The sequence below is a fragment of the Hyperoodon ampullatus genome, assembly GCF_949752795.1.
Source record: "Hyperoodon ampullatus genome assembly, chromosome: 8".
NCBI classification, from domain to species: domain Eukaryota; kingdom Metazoa; phylum Chordata; class Mammalia; order Artiodactyla; family Ziphiidae; genus Hyperoodon; species Hyperoodon ampullatus.
The window spans coordinates 9,854,559-9,878,107 of NC_136921.1; the positions used below are offsets into that span (position 1 = coordinate 9,854,559).

At 39.6% G+C, this 23,549-nt stretch overlaps 1 protein-coding gene across 12 annotated transcripts in view; it reads left to right on the forward strand.

Annotated features, from left to right (window-relative positions):
- The window catches only part of TRIP12 (thyroid hormone receptor interactor 12), a gene marked incomplete at its 5' end in the record, with an annotated part of 106,235 nt that extends 84,946 nt beyond the window's left edge, over positions 1–21,289 (forward strand). For all 12 annotated transcript variants that reach the window (XM_079710447.1, XM_079710452.1, XM_079710454.1 and 9 more), the window contains 13 exons: positions 622–749; positions 2,081–2,232; positions 2,890–3,032; positions 4,111–4,267; positions 5,596–5,694; positions 10,706–10,820; positions 11,114–11,268; positions 12,512–12,676; positions 15,466–15,630; positions 17,202–17,315; positions 19,356–19,450; positions 19,906–20,009; positions 20,751–21,289. In XM_079710447.1, the coding sequence (XP_079566573.1) occupies positions 622–749; positions 2,081–2,232; positions 2,890–3,032; positions 4,111–4,267; positions 5,596–5,694; positions 10,706–10,820; positions 11,114–11,268; positions 12,512–12,676; positions 15,466–15,630; positions 17,202–17,315; positions 19,356–19,450; positions 19,906–20,009; positions 20,751–20,947 (1,789 nt within the window). In that variant the 3' untranslated portion in view covers positions 20,948–21,289. The remainder of the gene's footprint in view (positions 1–621; positions 750–2,080; positions 2,233–2,889; positions 3,033–4,110; positions 4,268–5,595; positions 5,695–10,705; positions 10,821–11,113; positions 11,269–12,511; positions 12,677–15,465; positions 15,631–17,201; positions 17,316–19,355; positions 19,451–19,905; positions 20,010–20,750) is intronic.
- Between the last annotated feature and the right edge of the window lie 2,260 nt (positions 21,290–23,549).

The following is a 23,549-nucleotide window of genomic DNA, read 5'->3' on the forward strand; positions in this document are numbered from 1 at the left end:
TCTGAAAATGATTTTGTTTGGTTTTTCATCAACATTGATACTGTTTATGTGTTTTGGAATTCCTGTTACTGGCTGGCTTGCATAAGGAGAGAGGAGACTCTAAATTCTATGTTTTATTGTTAAAAGCCTCTTCAAATGTTCCATCTTGTGTGTGTGTGTGTGTATTTAGCTTCCTCATTAAGCCTACTTGAAAATGTGTTTGGGTGATAAATCATAATTTGCACCTACTTTTCTAGTAGCTTCATTTCAAGTGTTTAAATAAGGCAAAAATGTCTCCATAAGATGATGTTCCTTTAGGTAGTATGAAGTTTGGCATCTCTGAGCCCTTAGAGGCATTTGGATGCAGCTTCCTGCATTGTTGGTGAATGTCTACTACTTATTTAAACAGGGTGATTCTTCTCAGAGCCACCCCCTGGAGTTTCTCAGGTGGCCCCTCCTAGGTGATCTTTTCTAGGAAGCAGTCCCACTGGCAGTTCTCCAAATCCACAACTAGGGAGAGAGAGGATAGCCCTCAGAGAGTTGTTCTGGTAACTCTGTGGTGTCTGTGGCTTGCACTTCGCCTTGCAGAATAATTTGCCATTTTAAAATCTACTTTGGGTTTACATACTCTTGTTACTTTAGGTACAAACCCGTGAGAGAGGATGAAGAAAGCAATAAAGATTGTGTTGGTGGTAAAAGAGGAAGAGCCCAAACAGCTCCAACAAAAACTTCCCCTAGAAATGCAAAAAAGCACGATGAGCTGTGGAACGGTAAGTGATATTTAGAGGGGCGAGGAGATCGCCATGGGGCAGTAGTCTTCCTGTCTTGAAGGTTTTGACGTAGTGATTTATGTCTAGTAGTAAAATCTTTTAATATAATTTATAAAAATATGAATTACTACAAACGCTTGGCTGCTTTTAATTGAACCCTTGGCTTTAATGTCTAGAAAGTGGAAAGTTATCTTGAAAGAATTTGGGGGAAAACTTACCATCCTTTCCATGAAGAATTCATGTTTTTTTGAAAGCAAAAACAAATTTCATTAGTAGAACATATGCACTAAAGAAGAGGCTGGACATTGGCAGGTTGACCCTTAATTTTTATTGTTATTCATTATAATAGTGTGATCCACCAATTATAGAAGGAATAAAAAGTTTTGCTAGGTTATAAAATGACTACAGAAAGTAGTAAAATCTCCCAATTGACTTACCTTCCTTTGTAGTATTTCCTTCCAGTCTAACTTTGCTCATTTCCTCCCTTTCTTTTTTATAAGATGGTAACAGTGCCTTACCAATAGGCTGCGTTCCTTGGGGACCAGCCCCTATTAGGGATTTCCAAACACTGGTGTTGTTGATGAAATTTTCCCTGGTTCACAGAAGTAAGGGCATTGTAGCAACTTTGTTTTTCATAAAACTCAGTTTTTTCTATATAAAAGGGTGTTTGAGATACTTGTTTTCTATGTTTTTGGTATTAAAACAGTTGCCCTTTTATGCAGAGGTAGTGTTGTGGTTTTTAATTTATTTGCTTGGTAGAAGTAAATGGCAACAGTTTCAATCTCTCCTTTTTTTTAATGCTATTACTTTTATGAGATCTAAGAACAAAGGAATTGCGGATCCTACTTGGAAACTATCACAGTCTATCATGTCCTAAGTCTTGGATTAAATAACCAAATCTTATTTTTATCGGATTTATAACTTGGGAGTATTTGTTTATCTTACATGGCCATTTTAAACCGGATATAAAAAATCCAGGAAATTTCTGTAACAGTGAACTTAATTTAAACACCTTTTCTTTACTCCTCTCTGGCCATTTTATTGTTAGTTATTTTCTGATATAAAGGAGAAATGCAAAGGAGTCAGTTTTTCTCCTTTACAATATATGAGTATGGGAGAGAAAGTGAAATTTTCCTAAGCCTGGATGATTTATCTGTAAGATAAAAAGGGAAGAAAAATGTTCAAGCTATCAGTACTCTACTAGTAAGATACCGAGCGTTAAATCTTAACCACTCGTGGTTACTGTTTTTAGGCATGTTGAGATGTTCATTGACTCTGCCTTTCTAACTTTGATCAACACTTTGATCAGACTTTCATCTTTTGCCCTCTAGATGGAGTGTGCCCGTCAGTATCAAATCCTTTAGAAGTTTACCTCATACCCACACCACCTGAAAATATAACTTTTGAAGACCCTTCGTTAGATGTGATTCTTCTTTTAAGAGTTTTACATGCCATCAGTCGATACTGGTATTACTTGTATGATGTGAGTAATGTTGCCTACTTTCGAACTTTTCCCTGATGTGTTGTCCATTACATGTTTTTTCTTAGTTTCTGTCTAGTGCTTGATCAGTTTCCTGTTGTACTAGAAACAGAAACAGTGATTCAGCTGAACAGCACGGATCCTAGCCCAGTGAAGTGCAGTATACTCTGCAGTGGGGACTTCTCCCCCACTGGCTTTTCCCCCGGCCTATGTTCTTGGATTAGTTCTCTTGGCAGACTTGTAAATATTCTCTAGCTATAATTTATAAAATTAAGCTACCACATAAAAATTGAACATTAATTTATTAAAAAATCTTTAGGTACCTTTAGCTAAAAGTTCATTTATTTAAGATGTGTATTAAATTCAAGTGAAAGTTGAATGCTAGTCTTTGATACTTCTCTAGTGGAGGGAAGAGTGAAGGAGCTGGCCCTGCATGAAGCGTTCGCTGCTGTGTCCGTGGCACGTGGGGTTGGGCTGTCTCAGCTGTGCGTTGTGAAAGCTGTCATTCAGGTTGGGACGTACCAACGAGAAGCTGTATGTTGGAAACCAGCAGGGGAAATCTCGGCGCTCTGCATATGCATTTGGGAATAAAGGAAACGATAGTGAATATAATCCTAATGTTTTACTACATAATAGACTTTTTTTTTTAACATTTTACAGAACGCAGTGTGCAAGGAGATTATCCCAACTAGTGAATTTATTAACAGTAAGTTGACAGCAAAAGCAAATAGGCAGCTTCAGGATCCTTTAGTAATCATGACGGGAAACATCCCAACATGGCTTACTGAACTAGGAAAAACCTGGTAAGAAAATCACTTCTGTAGTGGTGGGCTTGGGAGTGTTATCATTGTGTTGGTCTTTATATATCTTGTTACAAAAACATAGTTTTTAGCAAACCTATTTAAATGTGTTTAGTTAACGTGGTTTTTGATCATAGCTTGCTTAATAGTGTAGCTTCAGCATCCAAACAGGCTAGATGAGCTGGGGCCGGCACTAGGTCTACTTGATAGTATCTTTATATATGAAATAGGGAAGTACACAAGGATTTTTAGTGAGGGGATTCAGCCCTCTTCCATCATAAAATTGGACACCAAAGGTGGAGTTTGGTTGATTCTCTCTCTGAGCCTGTTTGGGTCCAGACCTACATTCTTGGAAGACTATAGGACTGCACTGATGGATACGGGAGCCACCAGCCACATGGAGCTGTATTTACATTTAGGTGAATTAAAATGAAAAATTTTAAACGGGAGTTTTTTAGTCACACTACCCACATCCTTGCGTGGCTACCCATATTGTACAGAATAGATGCTGAATGCTTAGATAATCATAGGAAATGCTCTGGACAGTTCTGTGTCAAGAACTACCAAAATCATATGTCAAGAGGCAGCAGGGCCTTGGTACTGCAGAGTTCATTCTTTAAAAATAACCAGCTGCCTTTGGCAGTTTTGAGTGACTTAACAAATGCCAAAACCAAGAGGAAAATCATGAACTTAGTGAAACCATTACTTGTGTGTATGTGGAATGGGATGGGTTGGCAACCTGGTGAGGTGGTGATTATATTTTAAAATTTCGCCTTCACTAGTCATGTTATGCTTACTGAAGGTCATTGGGAGATTAAAGATGATCTTGGATGGACTTGATTTTAATGGTTGAATTTCAGATTCCATAGTGAATGGCTACTTAATGCATTATTACTTGATCACTTAGAAATTTCATGCAAGAACTATGAAAATTCTTCAAAATTAGTTGAGTAGACCATTTTTATTGGTTACATTATAATTATTAATCTGTATCATATCAAAAGTTGTTTCTAAGCGAGGGTTTTTTTAATGGTTTCTGATTCTAATTCAGTTAATAAATTTATATCGCATCTTTTTACAGCCCGTTTTTCTTCCCTTTTGATACCCGGCAAATGCTTTTTTATGTAACTGCATTTGATCGGGACCGAGCAATGCAAAGGTTACTTGATACCAACCCAGAAATCAACCAGTCTGATTCTCAAGATAGCAGAGTTGCACCTAGATTGGATAGAAAAAAAGTAAGTTTCTCCCAAAATATTTAAAGATAAGTCATACTGATAATGCGAAAACTAGAAATGTGATGCATCTGATTATCCCTATTGGTTTAGAGGCTTATCTTAGTCACAGTTATCTCTTTGCTTATCTTCTTATCGTATGTGTTAGCCATATTTTCCTATCAGTCTCTTGGGATCTCTTGGGATTCTTCTTTATTCTCCAGTAAGAGTCCTTCCCTCCCACCCCGGTTTCTGTAATGATTTCTACAATTGTTTTTCTCTTTTAGTCTCCATAACTCTTGTGCCAAGGAAGAATCTTCTCTTCTTTCACTGAAACCTCCTTCCTTTTCTTTCTAAATGAAGAACTCTAACCATATCTCCCTTTTATAATTGATCCCTTTATGCAATAGGTAGAATTAATCAAATCCACATCATTCTCTTAGCAAATCACTCCAATTAGAAGAGACAAACAAAATCCTTGACATAGTTCACGTCTCTGTACCCGTCAGCCTTGTGCTGCTGACTGCATCTTCTTGGCTTCTAATCCTGGCCCCATGGTGATAACTCTAAACCACACTGCCCTGGGCCATTTACATCTGAGACTAGTCCTGCACTTCTCACGCTGCACTGCCTTTTACTTAGGACTTCTTTGTTCATCTGAAAAAGTTCATCAAAAGAAAAAGTCTTGCTGAGGATTCTTATTCAAGTCTGTCTTCCTACAAACTTCTATCTCCAAAAGTCTCACAAAAGCCATTAGTAATGGCTTAAAAAGGGGGGAGTGGGAGGAATGAGAAGCAAAACAAAAAAACATTGTTCTTAAATCCTATCTTTATTTGTATCGTTAGGATTCCATAAACAAGGTGTAGGTAGAATTTGGAAATCTATCAAGACCTTTCTCATCCCCGTGCATCTCATTAATGGATGTTTGCAGTGGTGCTTGTAGGATCTCTGCCGGTTAGAGCCAGTAGGTTTCCAGCTCACCTGTCACCTCCACACCTATTTCTCCATCACCAAACTATAAATGTACACAGCGAGATTTCAGGGAGCCACAGCTCTTAATTGCATTGATGTTTGAGAAGGTTACAGAGTTCCTTTCTTCAACAACTTGAATTTTCTGAATTTGCCATGGGCTCAAGCTAATAACTACACTCACATCTAGCTTTTCTTCATGTACAGCAGGATGCTGTCGATGTTTATAGCACTGCAGCTATGTCTTAAAACCTTTTCTGAGGTGTGCTTCTTTTTTAAGAAATAATTTTTAACGATTGAATTGATTTTTTTTTTTTTTTTTGCACTGAGAGAAATGCCACCTGTTTATCAAAGTTTCCTCACATTTGTACTTTCCTTTGCAGCGTACTGTGAACAGAGAGGAGCTGCTGAAACAAGCAGAGTCTGTGATGCAGGATCTCGGCAGCTCACGGGCCATGTTAGAAATTCAGTATGAAAATGAGGTGAGCTTATGAGGCTGTGTTGACTTGTGCTCTTGATAAGATGTCACTAGAGTTTCTTGGTCCTGTGAAATTCTAAAAGACGATTGGGAAATTTATCTCAAAACTTGAGATGTACTCTATTTTCTCTTGAATGATTTGTTCTAAGTTCTCCATTTTTCGAGGTTAAATTGCATAATAAAAGACAGGGTTTTTTTTTTCCTGGCAGAAGAGCAAGTGTTTGTGTAATCTTTAGGTTGATAAAGTGAAAGGTTTTAAACATAACTTTCAAAATGTTTGAACTGCGTTTTTTAAAAAATCAGGTTTACTGAGATACAACTCATATATCATAAATGCACACTTTTAAGATACACATTTCTAAGTGTTGACAAATGTATACAGTCTATAACCACAACCACATCAAGATAAAGAAAAAATCCCATCACCACAAAAAGTTCTCTTAGACCATTTTGCAGTCGGTCCCCAGCCTTCATCCCCAATCCCTGGCAACCATTGATGTGTATTCTGTCCCTCCAGTTTTGTCTTTGTACAGTCTCATAATAAATGGAGTCATAAAGTACGTAGCCATTTGTGTTACTCTGCTTTCACTTAGTGTAATGCTAATCCATGTTGTTGCGTGTATCAGTTTGTTTCCTTTTATTGCTGAGTAATAGTAACAGTCCATTACGAGGACATACCATCATATGTTTACCTAACCATCAGTTGTTGATGCACATTTGAGGTGTTTCCACTTTCTTAGCTCTTATGAGTAATGCTGCTGTGAGCATTTGTGTACAAGTCTTCATGCAGACATATGTTTTCATTTCTCTTGGGTAAAATATAAAATACTTCAGGGTTGAATGGTGCTGGACCAGCAGGGAAGTATCTTAATTTTTTTTTTTTTAAGACAAAACTTAAGTTTTTGGACATCTGAAACTTATGGACATGACATTTCCAAATACTCCATTTACTTATTATTTATTTATAAAAGCCAACAACTCTGCCTCCCAGTTTTCTTATCTGTGAAGTGTGGGTTGTAGTACAGCCTCAGAGCTGTGACTGAGTTCATGTGGTGAAGAGTTAGAACCGTGCCTGGCGCATGGTGAGCACTGTGTATATGTAGCAGTTTAACCTACAAAGCTATCTAGTTAACCAAGTAATTTTAATCATGACTTTGATTTTTCACTCGTTTTCTTAAGCATTTTCTCCTCCTCATTAAGACTTTTGAATAGTTGACAATATTTAATCACCACATTTAAAATTGTAAGTAGTTAAGTACTAAGTATACAGAGTGCCAGGATCCAGGTTATGGCAGAGTTCCTGCATTCCCAGGATCACAGCATAGTTGGAGAGACACAGGACAAAGTGCGAATGGGTGTGGAAAGTGAGTGGTATAGGTACCAAGTGAATGAGCCTTTCAGATGAAGAGCCCGTCTCAGGAAAGAGAGGGGGGCAGTTAAGGAATCAAAGGATGTAGCTTGAACAGAGGATCAGGCTTGGTGGTGAATAGCAGAAGGGAGTAGCTCTGGAGGGGATGGGAGGCAGATGGAATGGAGGCTGGGATAAGAAATTTGGATCTTTTGAATCTACCCAGGTCATGCCTGTTGCTCAGAGGATACAGCTCTTATATGTTTACATGTCCAAATTTCTTACTCGTGAAACTGTAAGACCTTTGCTGTAGCCAGCTTGTTCTGCTTGGTTATTTAAACACGCATTTTCTACTTTGTTTTACTCCAACATATTTTTCTCTCGTCAGGAATGAACGTCTTTACTCTCTCATCCTTCATGCCCCTGTTCACGTTGCGTCTTACATGAAACCTAAACTTAAGTTCAGAATAGCATCACGCTGATTGTTCCACAGGTCAGGATTGAAATGCTGATACAGAAATCACAATTTTATGATTTTCACTGATGGGTCTTTCCTGATGACTCTGGAAAAAATTCTGTGAGCCGACTTCATTGAGGAAGAAGGAGTGGAGTGCTGGCTTTATATATGCTTAGGGCCTCGGGTTGTCAACCAGATTCAACTGTACAAGTCAGCTGGTGGCTGTTAGGAAGCCTTTCTAACAAGCTCTAGAAGAATCCTGACCAAAATGTCAGAACAGAATGGACTCCATTCTTGAATAGAGATGACTGGTAAGCCAGTCTCTGGGCTCAGCAAAGCACTTAAGCCCATTATCACATGTCACATGGCATATGCCTCCAGGACGATGCAAGGTTAGGAGCACGGACTGGGGAGCCTGGTGCTGGCACTTACTAGCTGTGTGAAGTCGGGCTAGCTATGTCAACTCCCCAGTAATAACCCGACAAAGGGCATAATGACTGTGCCTACCTCATTATGTTGTTTAAGTGATTAAATGCTAAAATGTGTAAAACACACATTGTCTGTCACATGGTATGTGCTAGTATATAAGCATTAGCTTTTGAAAGAGAAAGACTTTGAAAGTTTCAAATAACACAAGTTGTCAAACTTTTTTTGTTTTTCTGTGTTTCTAGAGCTTTATGCTTTTCCTTCCTTTTGGAAGACGTTTTCCTCTACCCTTCTAGGTTCTTCTGGCTGGTCACAGGAAGTCTGAGTAACTCACCAAAATGGCCAAAGCCCTCATCTTAAATACTGTCTTCAGCCAAAAACAGAAGAGGATGTTGGGGGTAGTGGTTTGGGACTTCAAAGGGGGGAGGAAGGCAGTCCACATGGAGCAAATGTTTGGTAAACAAATATTTGCCGGACCAGGCAGAGACAATGGGACACAGAGTGGACTCTGATCCCTAGGCCCTGTTTTCCTCCCACCATCCCTAGCCCATATTCTTTGCAGATACCTCTGGTGATAGCTCTGTTGTGGGAACCGGCCCTTTATCTAAATTCTTTTAGGCAGTTAGAGAGTAGGTCAGAGTTTCTTCCTGAGTCTTTTGGGCCTTGATTGTTTTCAGCTGTAAATAATCTGCATGCCAAAGAGACATTTTGGGCTGGCAAATTTTGTATCTCCTCATTCCTTTAAAAACAAATGAAGCAAAAAAAAAAAAAAAAAAATGAAGCAAAACACAGTACCTACCTTTTTTTTTAAGGGAGTGGCTGGGTAGGCTGAAGATCACTGGAAAGGTCAGCTCTACCTACAGGATTGCTGGCCAGCCCAGTGCAGGGTTGACTCGCCAGAGCAGGTGTGACCTGGTCCTTCCACCCTCACAGAGACTTCCTGGGATGAAAGTGTATACAGTTTTGCCCATGTCACTTAATATTTTAAGTTAAGTCTGCTTTACTGTTAGCAGTAACAGTATTTGGATGAAGGAAATAGGCTGATCTAATCTATGATTTCTGTTTAACCTGGGATAATTATGCTAAAAGGAGCTAGGATTGACTGGCTTTAAAGCACCATCTGGTGGATACCAGGTGTTACTGCAGTTTTTTGTCTTTTCTTCTTTCCCTAACTTCCTCCTAGGCTCACGAGTGAGTGGAGAACAAAATACACAAAGTCCTTACTGTCATGCAGCTTTTAGTTTGGGGAGGCCGATACACACACACACTCTCATTCACTCATGTATATGTATGTGTAGGATGTGTGCTGAAGAACTAAAGCAAAATAAGAAGATAGAGCATCATGGGGAGAGGATAGGGTGGAATGAGATGACATTTGAGCAGTAGTCATTACTGTCTAGGGGAAAGACTATCTCTTAGCAAAAGAAAGGTGAAGCAAAAGTCCTGAGGCAGAATTCCCTGCCTGTTGGAGGATGACAGTAGCTAGAAATAGGACTCAGGGGATCACATAGGACACCCAGGCCGAGCTAAGAATTTGAGCTTTTGCTTGAACGAGATGGGGAGCCTTTGGAGGGTGTGGAGGAATGATGTGAACTCAGGTTGTATGAGGATCACTCTCATGCTGTGAGAGAAGGACATGAGGTGTGGAGAGCGCCATTGCAGAGACCACTTAGGAGCCTCTAGCACTGGGCCAGATAAGAGATGCTGTGGTGACCAGTTTGGAACATATTCTGAAGGTGGGGCTTACAGTGTTTAATGATGGGTTGTTAAGGCGCCAGAAAGGGAAGCATCACGGGTGGCTCCAGGCTTTGGTTGCAGCAGGAGGTGAATGCTGATGCCAGTTACAGCCGTGGAGTACTGACAGAGACGTGGAGCTGGATCTGGAAAGCTTCACCAGACCCAAGGAGGTCACTGTTTGGAAAGTTACAGTTAACCATTTTGTGGACTACATCAAATCCTTTAAGCTAGTGGGGAAAGTAACTGTGTTAATGGTGAAATAATACTCATTATTTACAAGTAATCAGTAAGTGAAATATAACCTTCCTGACGGGACTGTGGTTAGATTAAGCTTATAAACTATGGAATTAACTTATCTTTAGTTGCATATCTAATTTATGGTGTGAGCTGATAGGACCTTGGTAGAACATGAACGAATAACTGTGGGTGCTGGCATGGGTCCAGACGTTCCTTTTTTTGTGTTTTATTCAACAAACCTCTATTAAATGGCTGGTGTTTGCCCAGGCACTACAATGGATACAAGATGAATTAAAGTTACCCCTAAGTGAGGTATGCAAGCATATAATGAAATCATGGTAGTCTAATGTGGTGAGTACTTAAGTAGCCAAAATGTAAGTTCTGAAAAAGAAGCAAAGTAACTGCTTGGGCAGATAAAGAGGCTTCTTCTAAGGAGTGGACATTTTGAGCTGGTTCCAGGGGAACAGTTCACCAAAGAGAGAATGGGAAAGAGATCCATTCCAGACAGTGCCGTCTGTTCCCTGAGGGCACGGTATATAGCTGCAAGGGTACTCTTATTAGTATATGAATTTGAAGCATACAATTAAAATGTTGGGGCCACAGGAAGCAGGAAGTAGTAAAGGGTTGCTGGTTCTCGTTCCAGGTGACCTGGACTGAGGGAAGACAATCAGGACAGTTTAGGAAATAATCTCTAATACATTCTGGTAAACAGTTGCTATTCGTATCCATTGCCAAAAGGTTGGCAGGTTAAAAAAAAAAGGGCAGCACAGATTCTAAAATTTAACTTGTCCTACTTCTGTTCCTCTGTAGGTTGGCACAGGTCTGGGGCCTACACTGGAGTTTTATGCACTTGTATCTCAGGAACTACAGAGAGCTGACTTGGGTCTCTGGAGAGGGGAAGAAGTAACTCTTAGCAATCCAAAAGGTAATACCAATCTGTGACTACGTCAATTTGTCATTCAGTTCAGGTAAAGGGCCCTTACAATTCATTATATATGTTTAACTTATAGTAGAGGGCCTGGCTCTCTGACCTAATTTCTTTTCACCTTTGTTTTCTCATCTATCAAATAAGGGAGGCCCTTCCAGCTCTAGAGGACTTCATTCTGTGATCTGCTATCTGATTTTGAGAATACTGAATTTCTTAAATGTTCTTAATTACCGGGTCTGTCTTGTTTTGGGAAATAGCATCTAAAGTTTGGTGATTTACTCATTTTATAGGAAGCCAAGAAGGGACCAAGTATATTCAAAACCTCCAAGGCCTGTTTGCGCTTCCCTTTGGTAGGACAGCTAAGCCAGCTCATATCGCAAAAGTTAAGATGAAGTTTCGCTTCTTAGGAAAATTAATGGCCAAGGCTATCATGGATTTCAGATTGGTAAGTATAGAATTACCTTTTTTTCCTACAATTTTTTTGTACCTGTGTTCTATGACGGTACCTTAATCCCCTGCATTTAATGCTGTATTTTAAAACACTGCTTTACAAACCTTAATGTGCATATGCATTGCTTGGAGAATTTATTTAAAAAGCCAATTTTGATTCAGCAGTTCATGGGTCAGGCCCAGGTTTCCACATTTTCTTGCCAGCATTCAGGTGATACCCAAGTGCCAGTCTGTGGACCATTCCTTTAGTAGCAAGGGTTCAGAGAATCAGGCAACATTAAGGGTGGTTTTAATTATATATATTTTTAAGTGTTTGAATTAGATTTTTTTTTTTTTTTTTTTTTTTTTGCTGTACGCGGGCCTCTCACCATTGTGGCCTCTCCCGTTGTGGAGCACAGGCTCCGGATGCGCAGGCTCAGCGGCCATGGCTCACGGGCCCAGCCGTTCCGCGGCATGTGGGATCTTCCTGGACCGGGGCACGAACCCGTGTCCCCTGCATCGGCAGGCGGACTCTCAACCACTGCGCCACCAGGGAAGCCCTTGAATTAGATTTTTAATTCAGTAGGAAAAGCATGAGCATGTGGCTAAACTGCAGTAAATTTCCATTAACGTGCAGGAGTGAAAATAACCCAAAAAATTAGTATTCACAGAGAGGTTTGAATGTTTCTGGACTTTTCTTCATTTTTTTCTTCTCATAGTTTCTGAGATACTTTGTCAGTATGTGTGAGACGTTTTCATCTGATGTCAGATTCACAAGCTTACAATTTCATTGTTGTTGAAAGAATGTGCTGTTAATCAGTTATTTTTGAAGTTCCATTTTTTCATTTTAGTTATAACTAATTGGTCTTTTACATTCTTCCTTCCGAATATGCAATAATACAGACTGAAGTGGAATTAAGTTCACTTGGTCCAAAATTGAGTAAGACTCCTCTAAACATCTCTTGGTGTTGAGGTCCTTATGGAGAATGTATGTCCATCATTGAAAACTTCTTTTTTAAGGCCAGTGTTTCAATAGGAATCTTCAGTATTCTAATTTTTTTTTTTAAACAATATCGGCCCCAAATTGAGTTTAAATGGGGACAGTTTCATGTACTGAGAGAAACAGTTCTTTAAATATGTTTTCTTCCCCTGGGGATTACTTGACCTTTTAAAATGACTTCTTGAAGTGTCACTTAAAGAATTGAGGCAGTGCTAGAAGCTTGGTGTGACTGTTGTGATGTTTGCACCTTCTCTTTCAGGTGGACCTTCCCCTGGGCTTACCTTTTTATAAATGGATGCTACGGCAAGAAACTTCACTGACGTCACACGATTTGTTTGACATTGACCCAGTTGTAGCCAGATCAGTGTATCACCTAGAAGACATTGTCAGACAGAAGAAAAGACTTGAACAAGATAAATCCCAGGTAGGCTTAGAAAATGAAACAGTCAAGTGGATCAGTTTCTTCTTGTAGAAAGATGAGTTCTTTGTTAAGTGATTTGTATTTGGTCCATTTATTATTTTATATTGGAAGAGTTTAAATTTTTATTATAATAACTGAAGCATATGATTTTACAGTTGGTAAGATGACCTGTAATAACAGCAGGTGTTGAACAGACAGCTTGACCAGCAAATAAAATACACCCCTAACTAAAACCATAGGGCTCTTGTTTATTACATTTTAGATGGCCATTATGTATCTGGGCAGATACTCTATTATACTGAGTTCTTTTAGTAAGCATTTGAATCAATAAGGCTATTCACAGGGCAGATTGATTTTCCAGAAAGATGGCTTAATTTAGGAACAGTTCATCTGTTTCTAGAGAGATCTCAGGAAGATATTTTTAAAGGTCATGGTAGGTATCACTGTTTCTTGGTAACATCTGTTAAGGTTTCTCTGTTAGATCTCATGGGTAATCTTGATCTTTAAATCATTAATGTATATTCTTTATACATTAACAAAATTAAATCATTTGAGAATGACAGTGGTTCTGTGTCTGACATTGGAAGAAGACAAAGCTGTATTTTTTAAAAAGTGGCATAGAGTCAGACATCTTGTATGGGGGCAGGTAACATGGACCAGTGTTAAATCAACTCCCATTTTATAAATTACATAAAATAAGAACAGAGATTTAAGATTATGTAGCTAGAAAAAGTGTCACATCTCTTAATAAGATGGAGAGGAGCTTATAGTAGATGGGGTTTTTAGAATACTTTCTGTCGGGGAAGGAGGTGATTTGTAAGAAAATTAATTTTATCTCCCATATTAATTGATAATTATTAATGGTAATTTTGGGGTAAATGTTTATTAAGAGAACTTGGTGTTTAAAGAAGCCAGGTCCCTCTTTTCCATATAAAATCTGTTGTCTTGGGATTTTTAGTAAGGTTTATGCTTACCAACTTTTAAGGTTTAAATTTTAAACTACTATCATCTTATTTAAGATCATCTCTTAGGAAAATAATGCGAACACCACCACAAACAGCCCCACCCGCTCCAGATACAGTACAGCTCATGGTGCTCTTCCATGAGCCTTACGTGTGTTCATTCATTTAATCTGCTGTGAGATTTAGATATTCCTGTTACCCCTACTTTACACATGAGAAACCCAAGGCAGGTGGTTGAGTAACCTGCCCAAGGTCACATACCTAGAACACCGGAGCTGGAACTGAAACCCAGGCTATCTGCTCTGGAGCCCACACTCTGACAGCTTTTGCAAGCTCTCTTACTTACCCTTGTCTCCAGTGCAGTGTGCTGCCACAGTTCTCTTTCTCAAATCTTTTGAGATTTGTTCTTCTAATCTTTATTATTCCTGATGTTACCAATTTAAAAATATAAAATCCATAGCACAGAAACCACACTCCAGAAACTTGCAACTGGAACATGAGGACTGGTGGTATTCTCAAACACCTCACCTCATTATTTATACAGCATTCAGATGGAGCAAGTTGTCCTGGCTGAGTTTCCACTGGGCAGTTTAAATTCTTGAAAGGCACATGGAAAATGGGCTAAAACTTAGCTTTCAATTTAACCTATAAGGTCTAGAGAAACAAACAGCTAATTCCTTTTAAACATCTCAAAGACATATTGTACATTCTAGATTCCTATCAATGATAGCATTTTGGAGAGCTTTCTAATCAGAGAACGTTAAAATGGAGAGTTTGGAGAGTTTAATAAGTCCTTTTGCTGAAGAATATTTCAAATGTAAAATGAAAAGTCTTTCTTTGTGTGTCATCCAATGATGTACCCGAAACTGAGAGAGACGTAAACAGGTATTTTTGCAGAGGAGTAAAAATTCTCAACAGTGTAGTTTACCTTAACCCTAACCCTCCTCTGTGTTTTGAATTATCTGTAATCCTACGCAGCTTTCACTTTCCTCTTTAAACAATGAGTGTTAACCAGAACTTCGTAGCCTTTTTTTTGTTTAAATGACTTTCTGCACTTTGACTGTTTAGCCTTTAGGAATTTCATACTCGGAGGCATCTTTAATTCAGAAAGTCATTTACCTTCTTTCTCCTATACTGGATAACCTTCATTTTCAGATAGAATTTGCAGTTTTGTATGTTGGTCTTTGATTCAGAAATTATGTTTTATATAAGCCTTTCATGATCTTAAACATTTTAAAAAGTGAATAATACAAACTTTTTAACATTTGTCTTCAGAGTAGGAGTTGACTTTTCTTAGGGATTTGCTAGAACCTTTTTTCATCACACTGTTGCTGTATGAATACAAATTTGTTAATGCTGGGCCTACAGTAATCAAATGAAGAATCTCTGGGTATTCTTTAGACTTGAGCTTGCAGAGCTTGCACTGTATTACTCAGTATTTGCTATATACATGTATTGGATTCATTAAGATTAGCCTAGAATTTATAAAAAGTTTGTCTGGCTCTATAGAGCCTACCCTCTTAAATTGACCACTGTTCAAATTATTATGGCCTTTCTGTGAAATCTGATTGAATATGGTCAAATTGAGTAACAGACATCTCATTGTGGAGGAGCGCTCAGGCAATCTTGTTTTCTCATATAAAAATAATTGGATTTTGAAGTGTTTATTTCCTTTGTGATCTCAGTGACTTATTTTTGTGTAGATTATGACAAAAAAAGAAAGAAAAAATAAGCTAAGAGAACCCATAAAATTTATTAGCATATCTTTTATTTCATAAACACAAACATAACTGAATTACTGGGCTTGACGCCCCGCCCCCTTTTTTTTAGACCAAAGAGAGTCTACAGTATGCATTAGAAACCCTGACTATGAATGGCTGCTCAGTTGAAGATCTAGGATTGGATTTCACTCTGCCAGGGTTTCCCAACATTGAACTGAAGAAAGGAGGAAAGGATATACCGGTCACCATCCACAATTTGGAGGAGTATCTAAGAGTATGTACTCGCAGCACCCCCTGGGGCGAAGGCCAGCTGTGACCATGTGGGGCTGGGCCCGGGGGGCCTGCTTTGAGGGGGAGGGAAGGGAGGGTCGAGTGAAGCACAGGTGCGTGTCCGGTAGCTGCTGCACAGCCTGGTGTGAGACCTTTGACGCCCGGGATCACTGCACGAAGTCCACTTCTCCTGACCTTTGCTTCTGTTTGCTCTTGAGAGAACATGTCGCATATCTCGCAGTACCTTCTATAACCTTGAACTCTCTCTCTTCAAGCTTGAATACTATCTAATAACATCTCATTTTCTTAGTTTGCAGAAATCAGTGAAAAGCAGCCATCCCTTGTGTTGTCACTAAACTGCATTTCTACCTTTCTATCAAGCCACCTAACTTGACCTAATAGCCTTTACCGCTGTTCACACGTGCGTGCGCGCACACATTTATGGGTTTGGTGAGGCCTTTCATGATCCTTGACCATATTTGTTAAGTTAAGGAAAACAATTTTGTACTGAATACAAGTTATGTTTTAGATTTCAACCTATGTAAGTCTTTATTATCACTGCTTTTGGAAAAGTTTCTTTTGGTTTATTCCTGACATTGAATGGAAAGAGTATTGGTTTCCAGACAAAATACCACCTATACCTCCTGGGCCTGACTTTTCCACTAACTTACTGTGGGATTTTAGATAGAATGTCTGAAAAATTTCAGCTCCAGTTTCTTCATCAGTTTGAGAGAAGATAGCAGAGGACCTCTATTATTTAGTATGCCTAACAGTTCTGTGATTCCTAAGTAATTCCTTTAACAGTCAGTAGGGCTGTGTTCTCATACTACCTACTTTGAGGAAACTAATCTTTCAGCTTACTAGCAAATGATGAGTTAACTCCAAACTAGGTTCTCTGAAAATATTTGTAATAATGCTTGTGTTTTTCTGTCAACAAAACGCTATTGTTTTCATTTTTATCTGAGTAGGTCCCTATTTCTGAACCCAAAGGGTTAGCCAAAGTCATTGATGACTAGGAGATGTTGGACCAATAACAGATGCTTTCTGTGACCCTTCAGTTTCATGTGACTGCATTCCAGAGTGTACCTTTTTCTAAGTGGAGGCACATACTGCAGAAGGATTGGGCTCTAAGAACTTAACAGGATTTAGAACTAAAAATTGCACATTAAAAATTAAAAACACTTAACAGTTGGTAATTGTGACTCTTGAAACATCATCTTTAATTCTCAATAACATTTTATTCTCTTCGGAAGTTTCATCTGCTTCTCATCTGGTAAGGTAAAGTATAACTCATAGGGATTTTATGTATTGATAAATGAATTTAGAAACACACTAAATATATTAATTTATAACACACATGGCATTTTTTACATTTTCTTATTGGCCAGACCCTGAAGTAGAAGTTGACCTGACTTGTCTTTTACTTACGTAATTTACTGGGAGATATTTTAAAGACTTCATTTTTTTTTTTTTTTAAGTGATCAGGAAGGATGTTTCACTGTAGTTTGCCAAATATTAAATAGGAAAGAAATTTGAAATCTTGTCGCAGGTTTTGAAAGAGTTTTCTTTTTGCAGCTGGTTATATTCTGGGCACTAAATGAAGGCGTTTCCAGGCAGTTTGATTCATTCAGAGATGGATTTGAATCAGTCTTCCCACTCAGTCACCTTCAGTACTTCTATCCCGAAGAAGTGAGTAGCTTGTGTGTAAAAGAAATCGTCATCTCTAGTTCTGTACCTATAATTATCTTAGTGGGGTCTCTCTGTGCTATTTAGTCAAAGACCCCATTGTTGCAAACAAAAAGGTAGATGGTTGGGTGTGGTGGTGGGGTGGATGTTTGGGAAAGATAAGATCATTTCCTGAGTGAGGAAGAATATTAAATATAATGGTATTAAGTATAATGTATAACATATATAAATATTAAATATAGTATAAATAATAGAGCATGGGATCCGTGTGTGATTGAGTAAGCATAGCATTCTGTTTTTCTTTTTGTTTCTGTTTTTGTTTTTTTTTTGGCTGTGTTGGGTCTTCGTTGCTGCTCACGGGTTTTCTCTAGTTGTGGCGAGCGGGGGCTACTCTTCCTTGCGGTGTGCGGACTTCTCATGGCAGTGGCTTCTCTTGTTACAGAGCGCGGGCTTCAGTAGTTGTGGCACACAGGCTCAGTAGTGGTGGCGCACGGGCTTAGTTGCTCCGCGGCATGTGGGATCTTCCCAGACCAGGGCTCGAACCCGTGTCCCCTGCATCGGCAGGTGGATTCTTAACCACTGCGCCACAAGGGAAGTCCCAAGCATAGCATTCTTGTCAGCTGACCCTCGATGCTGCATGGTGGAGAGTGGGACTTGGGTTTCTGTACACCTGTGGCTGGTGGGGAGAGCCATAGGTCCATAGTAATGAAAGTGACCCTGGGGAGGTTACTTGTTGTTGTTTTTAAGCTAAACTTTCTGGGTTCACTGAGATGTTGATTGTTTCATGAGCGAGGTTAGTCCTTGAAGTTTTAAGGAAATGTTGCAAATTATCTAGTTGCCAAATCCAGAGAACACTTGTGAGAATGGAGTTAATGAGTTTATGTGCATAATTTTTTTCCAGCCATCTTTACTTAAAGTGCAACAAGAATCTCAGAAAACTACTCACTGATAGTGAGATGTCATAGAAAGGGTCTGGAAGGTGTTTGGTTCCCCCAGGTTGGAAACCTTTGTGTTTCTTTTTTGAGTACTAGCTTTAGACTACACCTTTATTACTGGCTGAATCTGGAAATCTTTAAATGACTTAGCGTTTTCATCTCAATTATTATTTTTATGTCCACTTTGATTTGCTACTTATTAAAACATGTGGTGTACCTGGCACTTTTAGGCACTAAGTGTCACCTGGAATTGAAAACAGCAAGTGTTCCTTTTGGAATTGGATCCTGGTCCCCACTACTTAGCTGTGTGACCTTACCCAGGTTGTCCTATCTGAGCTGACTGGCTCATTCATAAGATTGAGATAACCTCTCTCTTACTGAACAAGATACATAAAGTACCTGACAGTGAGTGACACATAGTAGATACCAAATTTCCCATGCTCCAAATGGATTTTCTGAGTGTACGAGTCATCCTGCAAATGGGCAGTCTACCAGGTGAGAGATGGTTTAATTGGAAACTCATGTTAGATTTTCCAAGGACACACAGGCATTTTTTGCTTTCTAATATCTGTTCTGTAATGACTAGCTTGGTCCCAGACGACCATATGGCACAGAAGTGCCTTTCTTCACAAAGTGGGAAAACCTACCCATTTGCTGTGTCTCAGTTCAGCTCTCCTCTCCCACTTCTCTCTCCAGCTCACTGTTCTCTCTCTTGGCTTCCGTTATGGTGTGCCCTCGTGCTTCTAAAAGCCAGGATTTATAAAATCTCCCTGGTTAGAAGTAGATATCGAGTTAAAGCCTCTAAGAAACGAGAAGAATTAGGAGAACTTCAATTAAGGGTTGGTCTCAGGTATGTTTTGTCTTAGATTAAAGGCTCCCTAGAACCTAGTTCATGCAGATGGGCAGGGCACCTGTTCATGTCAGCTGAAGAAGAGCTTGAATCTGTAAATATATTAGAAGAGCACATTGTATAAAGAGTACCAAGCTGAAGTTTTTGGGCTTCTGTAGACCTTTTTATTGGCACGCCACAGAACGGAACATGTGTGCATTTTCAGTCAGTTACACAGCTATGTCCTTAGTAATCTGTTGCCCGTGTTTAAACACACAGCTGGATCAGCTCCTGTGTGGCAGTAAAGCAGACACTTGGGATGCAAAGACACTGATGGAATGCTGCAGGCCAGATCACGGTTATACTCATGACAGGTAAGTCCTGGGTTCTGCCAGTTTTCAGATACACACACATATATATACATTTTAAAATTTGTTTACTTATTAAAGGAGGCTTTCTAATATTTGGGCTTCATTTCTCTCAAGACTGCAACTGTAGGACCGAAAGCGTTTTTTGGGTTTTTTGCCCCAAGTATTTCTGTGAAAATGGGCGGGAGGAGGAAAGGTGGGGAATCCCACTGTGACCCCATTACCCATTTTTACGTATAGTAAAGTGGAAATATCTGTACAATCCCAGACAGGTCTTATTTATTACAACAGTAATCGTTCCACTTGAATTCCAACTGTAACAACAGAAACATATTTGAGTGCATTACAGTGTGAATTCATATGTAGTCATATTTACATTTGATGGTCTCTAGCTAATTGTGAGAGTCAAAACTGTATTTTAATGTGATGAAGTAACTTTGGTGTATTTATTTCTGTTGTAGTCGGGCTGTGAAGTTCTTGTTTGAGATTCTCAGTAGTTTTGATAATGAGCAGCAGAGGTTATTTCTCCAGTTTGTGACAGGTAGCCCAAGATTGCCTGTTGGAGGTGGGTACAGCCGTTGATTTATTGTAGCTATGAGTGAGTGTGTGTGTGTGTGTGTGTGTGTGAGGGGGGTGGGGAGAGAACGCACGCAAAACTTCAGTGCCAACAGCAGGATATTCTTTCTTTGACCTTGAGTGCCTCTTAGTTATTTCAATATCATAATGTTTCTAAGTTTTCAATTTGTTCTGCAGTGTGTTAAGGGATATCACTGGCAGGACAGTTCATAGGGATCGACTTCAACACACTGAAGTAGGACACCTAATGTCCATGCAGTGCTGCTTCTCTACATCAAATTCACATTCTCAAACAGACGCACATTATAAACCCTTAGATGGCTTAGATGAAAAGGCATTCTAAAGTCTGTTGTTTTCAGAAATGAATCCTAATACAGGTTGAATTGGCGCTCTTTTAAAAGCATAAGGGAAGCATAAAGAACTGTTTGCCTCCATGTTACACAGTGACTTTTGATGGTAAATAAAGCACGTACCAGGTTCCGTACCCTCGATATATCTTGAATGGATAGAGTTCATTGCCCAGCAGGAAAGAGTACCTCCGTGTGTGGTAACGCTGTGCAGCAGAGCAGTGTAGTGTGTTTCTGATGCGGGCGGATAAGAGAGGGGACGTGTACTTGTGCTTCCAGACCCACTCTCCTCACGGATGAGAGGCGGGTTCCCCTGAGCTGGCCGGCGGGCGTCCCGTCAACTTGCCAAGTTCCTCTGTCCTCCTTTCTTCCCTCTTCATCAGGCTTCCGGAGCTTGAATCCACCTTTGACAATTGTCCGGAAGACCTTCGAATCCACAGAGAACCCGGATGACTTCCTTCCCTCCGTAATGACCTGTGTGAACTATCTTAAGTTGCCGGACTACTCGAGCATCGAGATCATGCGAGGAAAGCTGTTGATGGCAGCGAGGGAGGGGCAGCAGTCGTTCCATCTCTCCTGATCCCAGCGAGAAGCGCAGTGTCTGCCTGTCACAGCGAAAGAGAAACACCCCGATTTCTCTTCTAAATGTATCACCTGAGTCAAGGAAACGTGTTACGCCTTCTTGTTGTAGGAAAACGGCTTGCAGATTATCAAAGAGACACTTGGTTCCTATTCATTAATGGCCCCGTGGACTTAAAGTGATCAGGCCCTAAAACGTTGTTGTGATGAGGTTTCTTTAGCAAGTTCTTGTTTAAATTATCATTTATTTGACGAGTGAAGTTTTTAACTTGCTTTGCTGTGTGAAATTTAAAAAAGGGATGTTTTTCCAGGCTGAAACAATAAATGTCGCTGTGCAGTTTAATTCTGGGCTGTGTGTATCCATCTAGCTAAGTCTGCAGTTTTGTTTCCTCCAAAGACAACTCTTGTACATAAGTACAGAAATTAAAGCTCCCGTGTATTTGACAAATACAGTTGAGTAGGTGAGCTCTGTGTGCTTTTCACTTCCCTTGAGTTTCCCCGCCCCGATCCGTGTACTGTCTGTGCCGCTCACACAGGTTTTTTGTATACAAAACCCACAGTTGGTACATCTTCGTCAGCCATGGGCTTTCGTTGTTCCCTGTTCTCTCTCAAATTAAGATATAATTTAAAATTCATGGAATTGAAATATGTTGTCAATATAATTCAGCCTTTGTAACTAGGTAGCCATTTCTTATAGCTTAGTTTTAATAGAGTTGTAGGGTATCACTGGCCTTGTACCAGGGACGCACTAGGACTGTTTACGTGGTGATTCCGGCAACCACCGCCTCTGTGATGGAGGCAAGGAGAGCTCATTCGTTTCTTTTGTGCAGGTTAAAAACTCTGCAGCTTGGGCTGGCCAGTATTTATTATTCTACGGCCAGAGCATTTTGAATTGATGTATACGGTTTTAAGCAAAGTTAGCAGTTTTCATTCCCTGTTGGAGTAAAGAAAAAGTCTTTCCCCCTTTTTCTCGTTTTAAGTTTTTGTTCAGTGTCTTCTTTTGCTATTCCGCTCTTCTCTTCCCCTCCTCCCAGTGCTCACGTGGGACAAACAGCTCAGCCTTTGTCTCGACACACATCAAAGCACCTGTAGGCAATGCTCTGTCCAGTTGTTTTATGTGCTGATTTCTCAAATCTGCAATAATTCATCAGGTTCATGTTTCTACCTGAAAATAAATAAAGTTTGTTTCACCTTTTTTGTTTATAGTTCTGTGCCGTATGCATAACTTTTAGTTGTAGAGGTGTATCTCAATGCAGGCAGATCATCACAGCTCATGGCTGATTTCGCTATTCAAAGAATTTAGAATAGCAACTGAAGAACATAAAATGTAGAAAGAGAATGAGAAGGAGACTCCTTCCTTCATTCCTAAGGTTCAAAATTAAGCCTGTTGCATAAATTTGAGAGAATTTCCATAATTCATCTTTCTGAAAATGAGAGATGAGCTAATGGTTTTTTAATTGGACTTTGAGAAATCAATTTTCTTTTGTTTGACTGTTCTAAAGTCTTATTTAATTGATGTCAAAACCCCTTTGTCCCCTATTTCACCACTTAAAAGAAACTCCGAGGCTTGTTTTATTTAGACTACTTTGTCGTTTCCACTTAAATGGCCTTATACGAGCATCCCCTTGTCTCAGTGCACCTGGGCAGTGACCCGCCCCCCCCCTTAGGTGGGACGGAGCTGTGAGAGGAACTCGGAGTGTCTCTCCCTGGTCCTTGCAGAGGCTCTGGAGAGTGAGCTGCTTCCCTTTGACATCAGAGGAGGGAGTTGTGTTTCTGCAGTTCTAACATTGACACCGTAGGACCTGTGCAGTTTAATCAAGTGAAACTAGTGTTAAAGAATGAACCAATTTGTTTTAAACTGTTCTGATACCTTTTTACAGACTAAGCGCAAAAAAGAGTTTTGCGTGAACATAACCTTTTTGTTCCTCATTTTTTAAAGGGTTCTGTTGTTAAAATTTAGACGTATGTATAAACAAAGTAATGCATCATATTCAGATATCTTCTGTATTTAACATTTTATCCATATCATGGCCCTGGCAGATTTGGCCTCACTGATTTCAGCGTCTAAGGAGTGAGTACATTGGATGGTTTTGAATCGCACTGTGGAGCTTGATTGTTTCAAAGTCGGTAGTTCTCTGTTTAAAAGCTTTCAGTCTTTAGCTTACTCCTTAATTTCGGGACGCTTGGTTAATTAGGGGCAAGAAGACTTCCCATTTGAAAGCAGTCTCTCTTGGCAGAGGCCTTAATGTTACATCGTAGGGAAGAATAGACTTCATCTGCTGTTCCTCCAGTTATGCCTTAAATTTATTTGCTGAGTAATCCTGTCAACAAGCACTATTCTCTATGCTTTACACACGTAGACAGTTTGGATAGTGGCTAAGATTTGGTTGTCTTTCAGTTTTTGCTGAGGTGGAGTCAGTCAGATGTTGGTCACAGCTAACACCGACTATGGCGTTGTCATTTAGACAGTTACTGATTTGATCTGCTTTGTTTATGAAAACATAGTTCTCACTATTTAAGAAGGAAGAGTTGGTTAAATGTATTCCCCTCCTCCCAGCCCCCCCCAAGAAGTGAATGAACTGTAAATGCTAGGTAGTCTCATC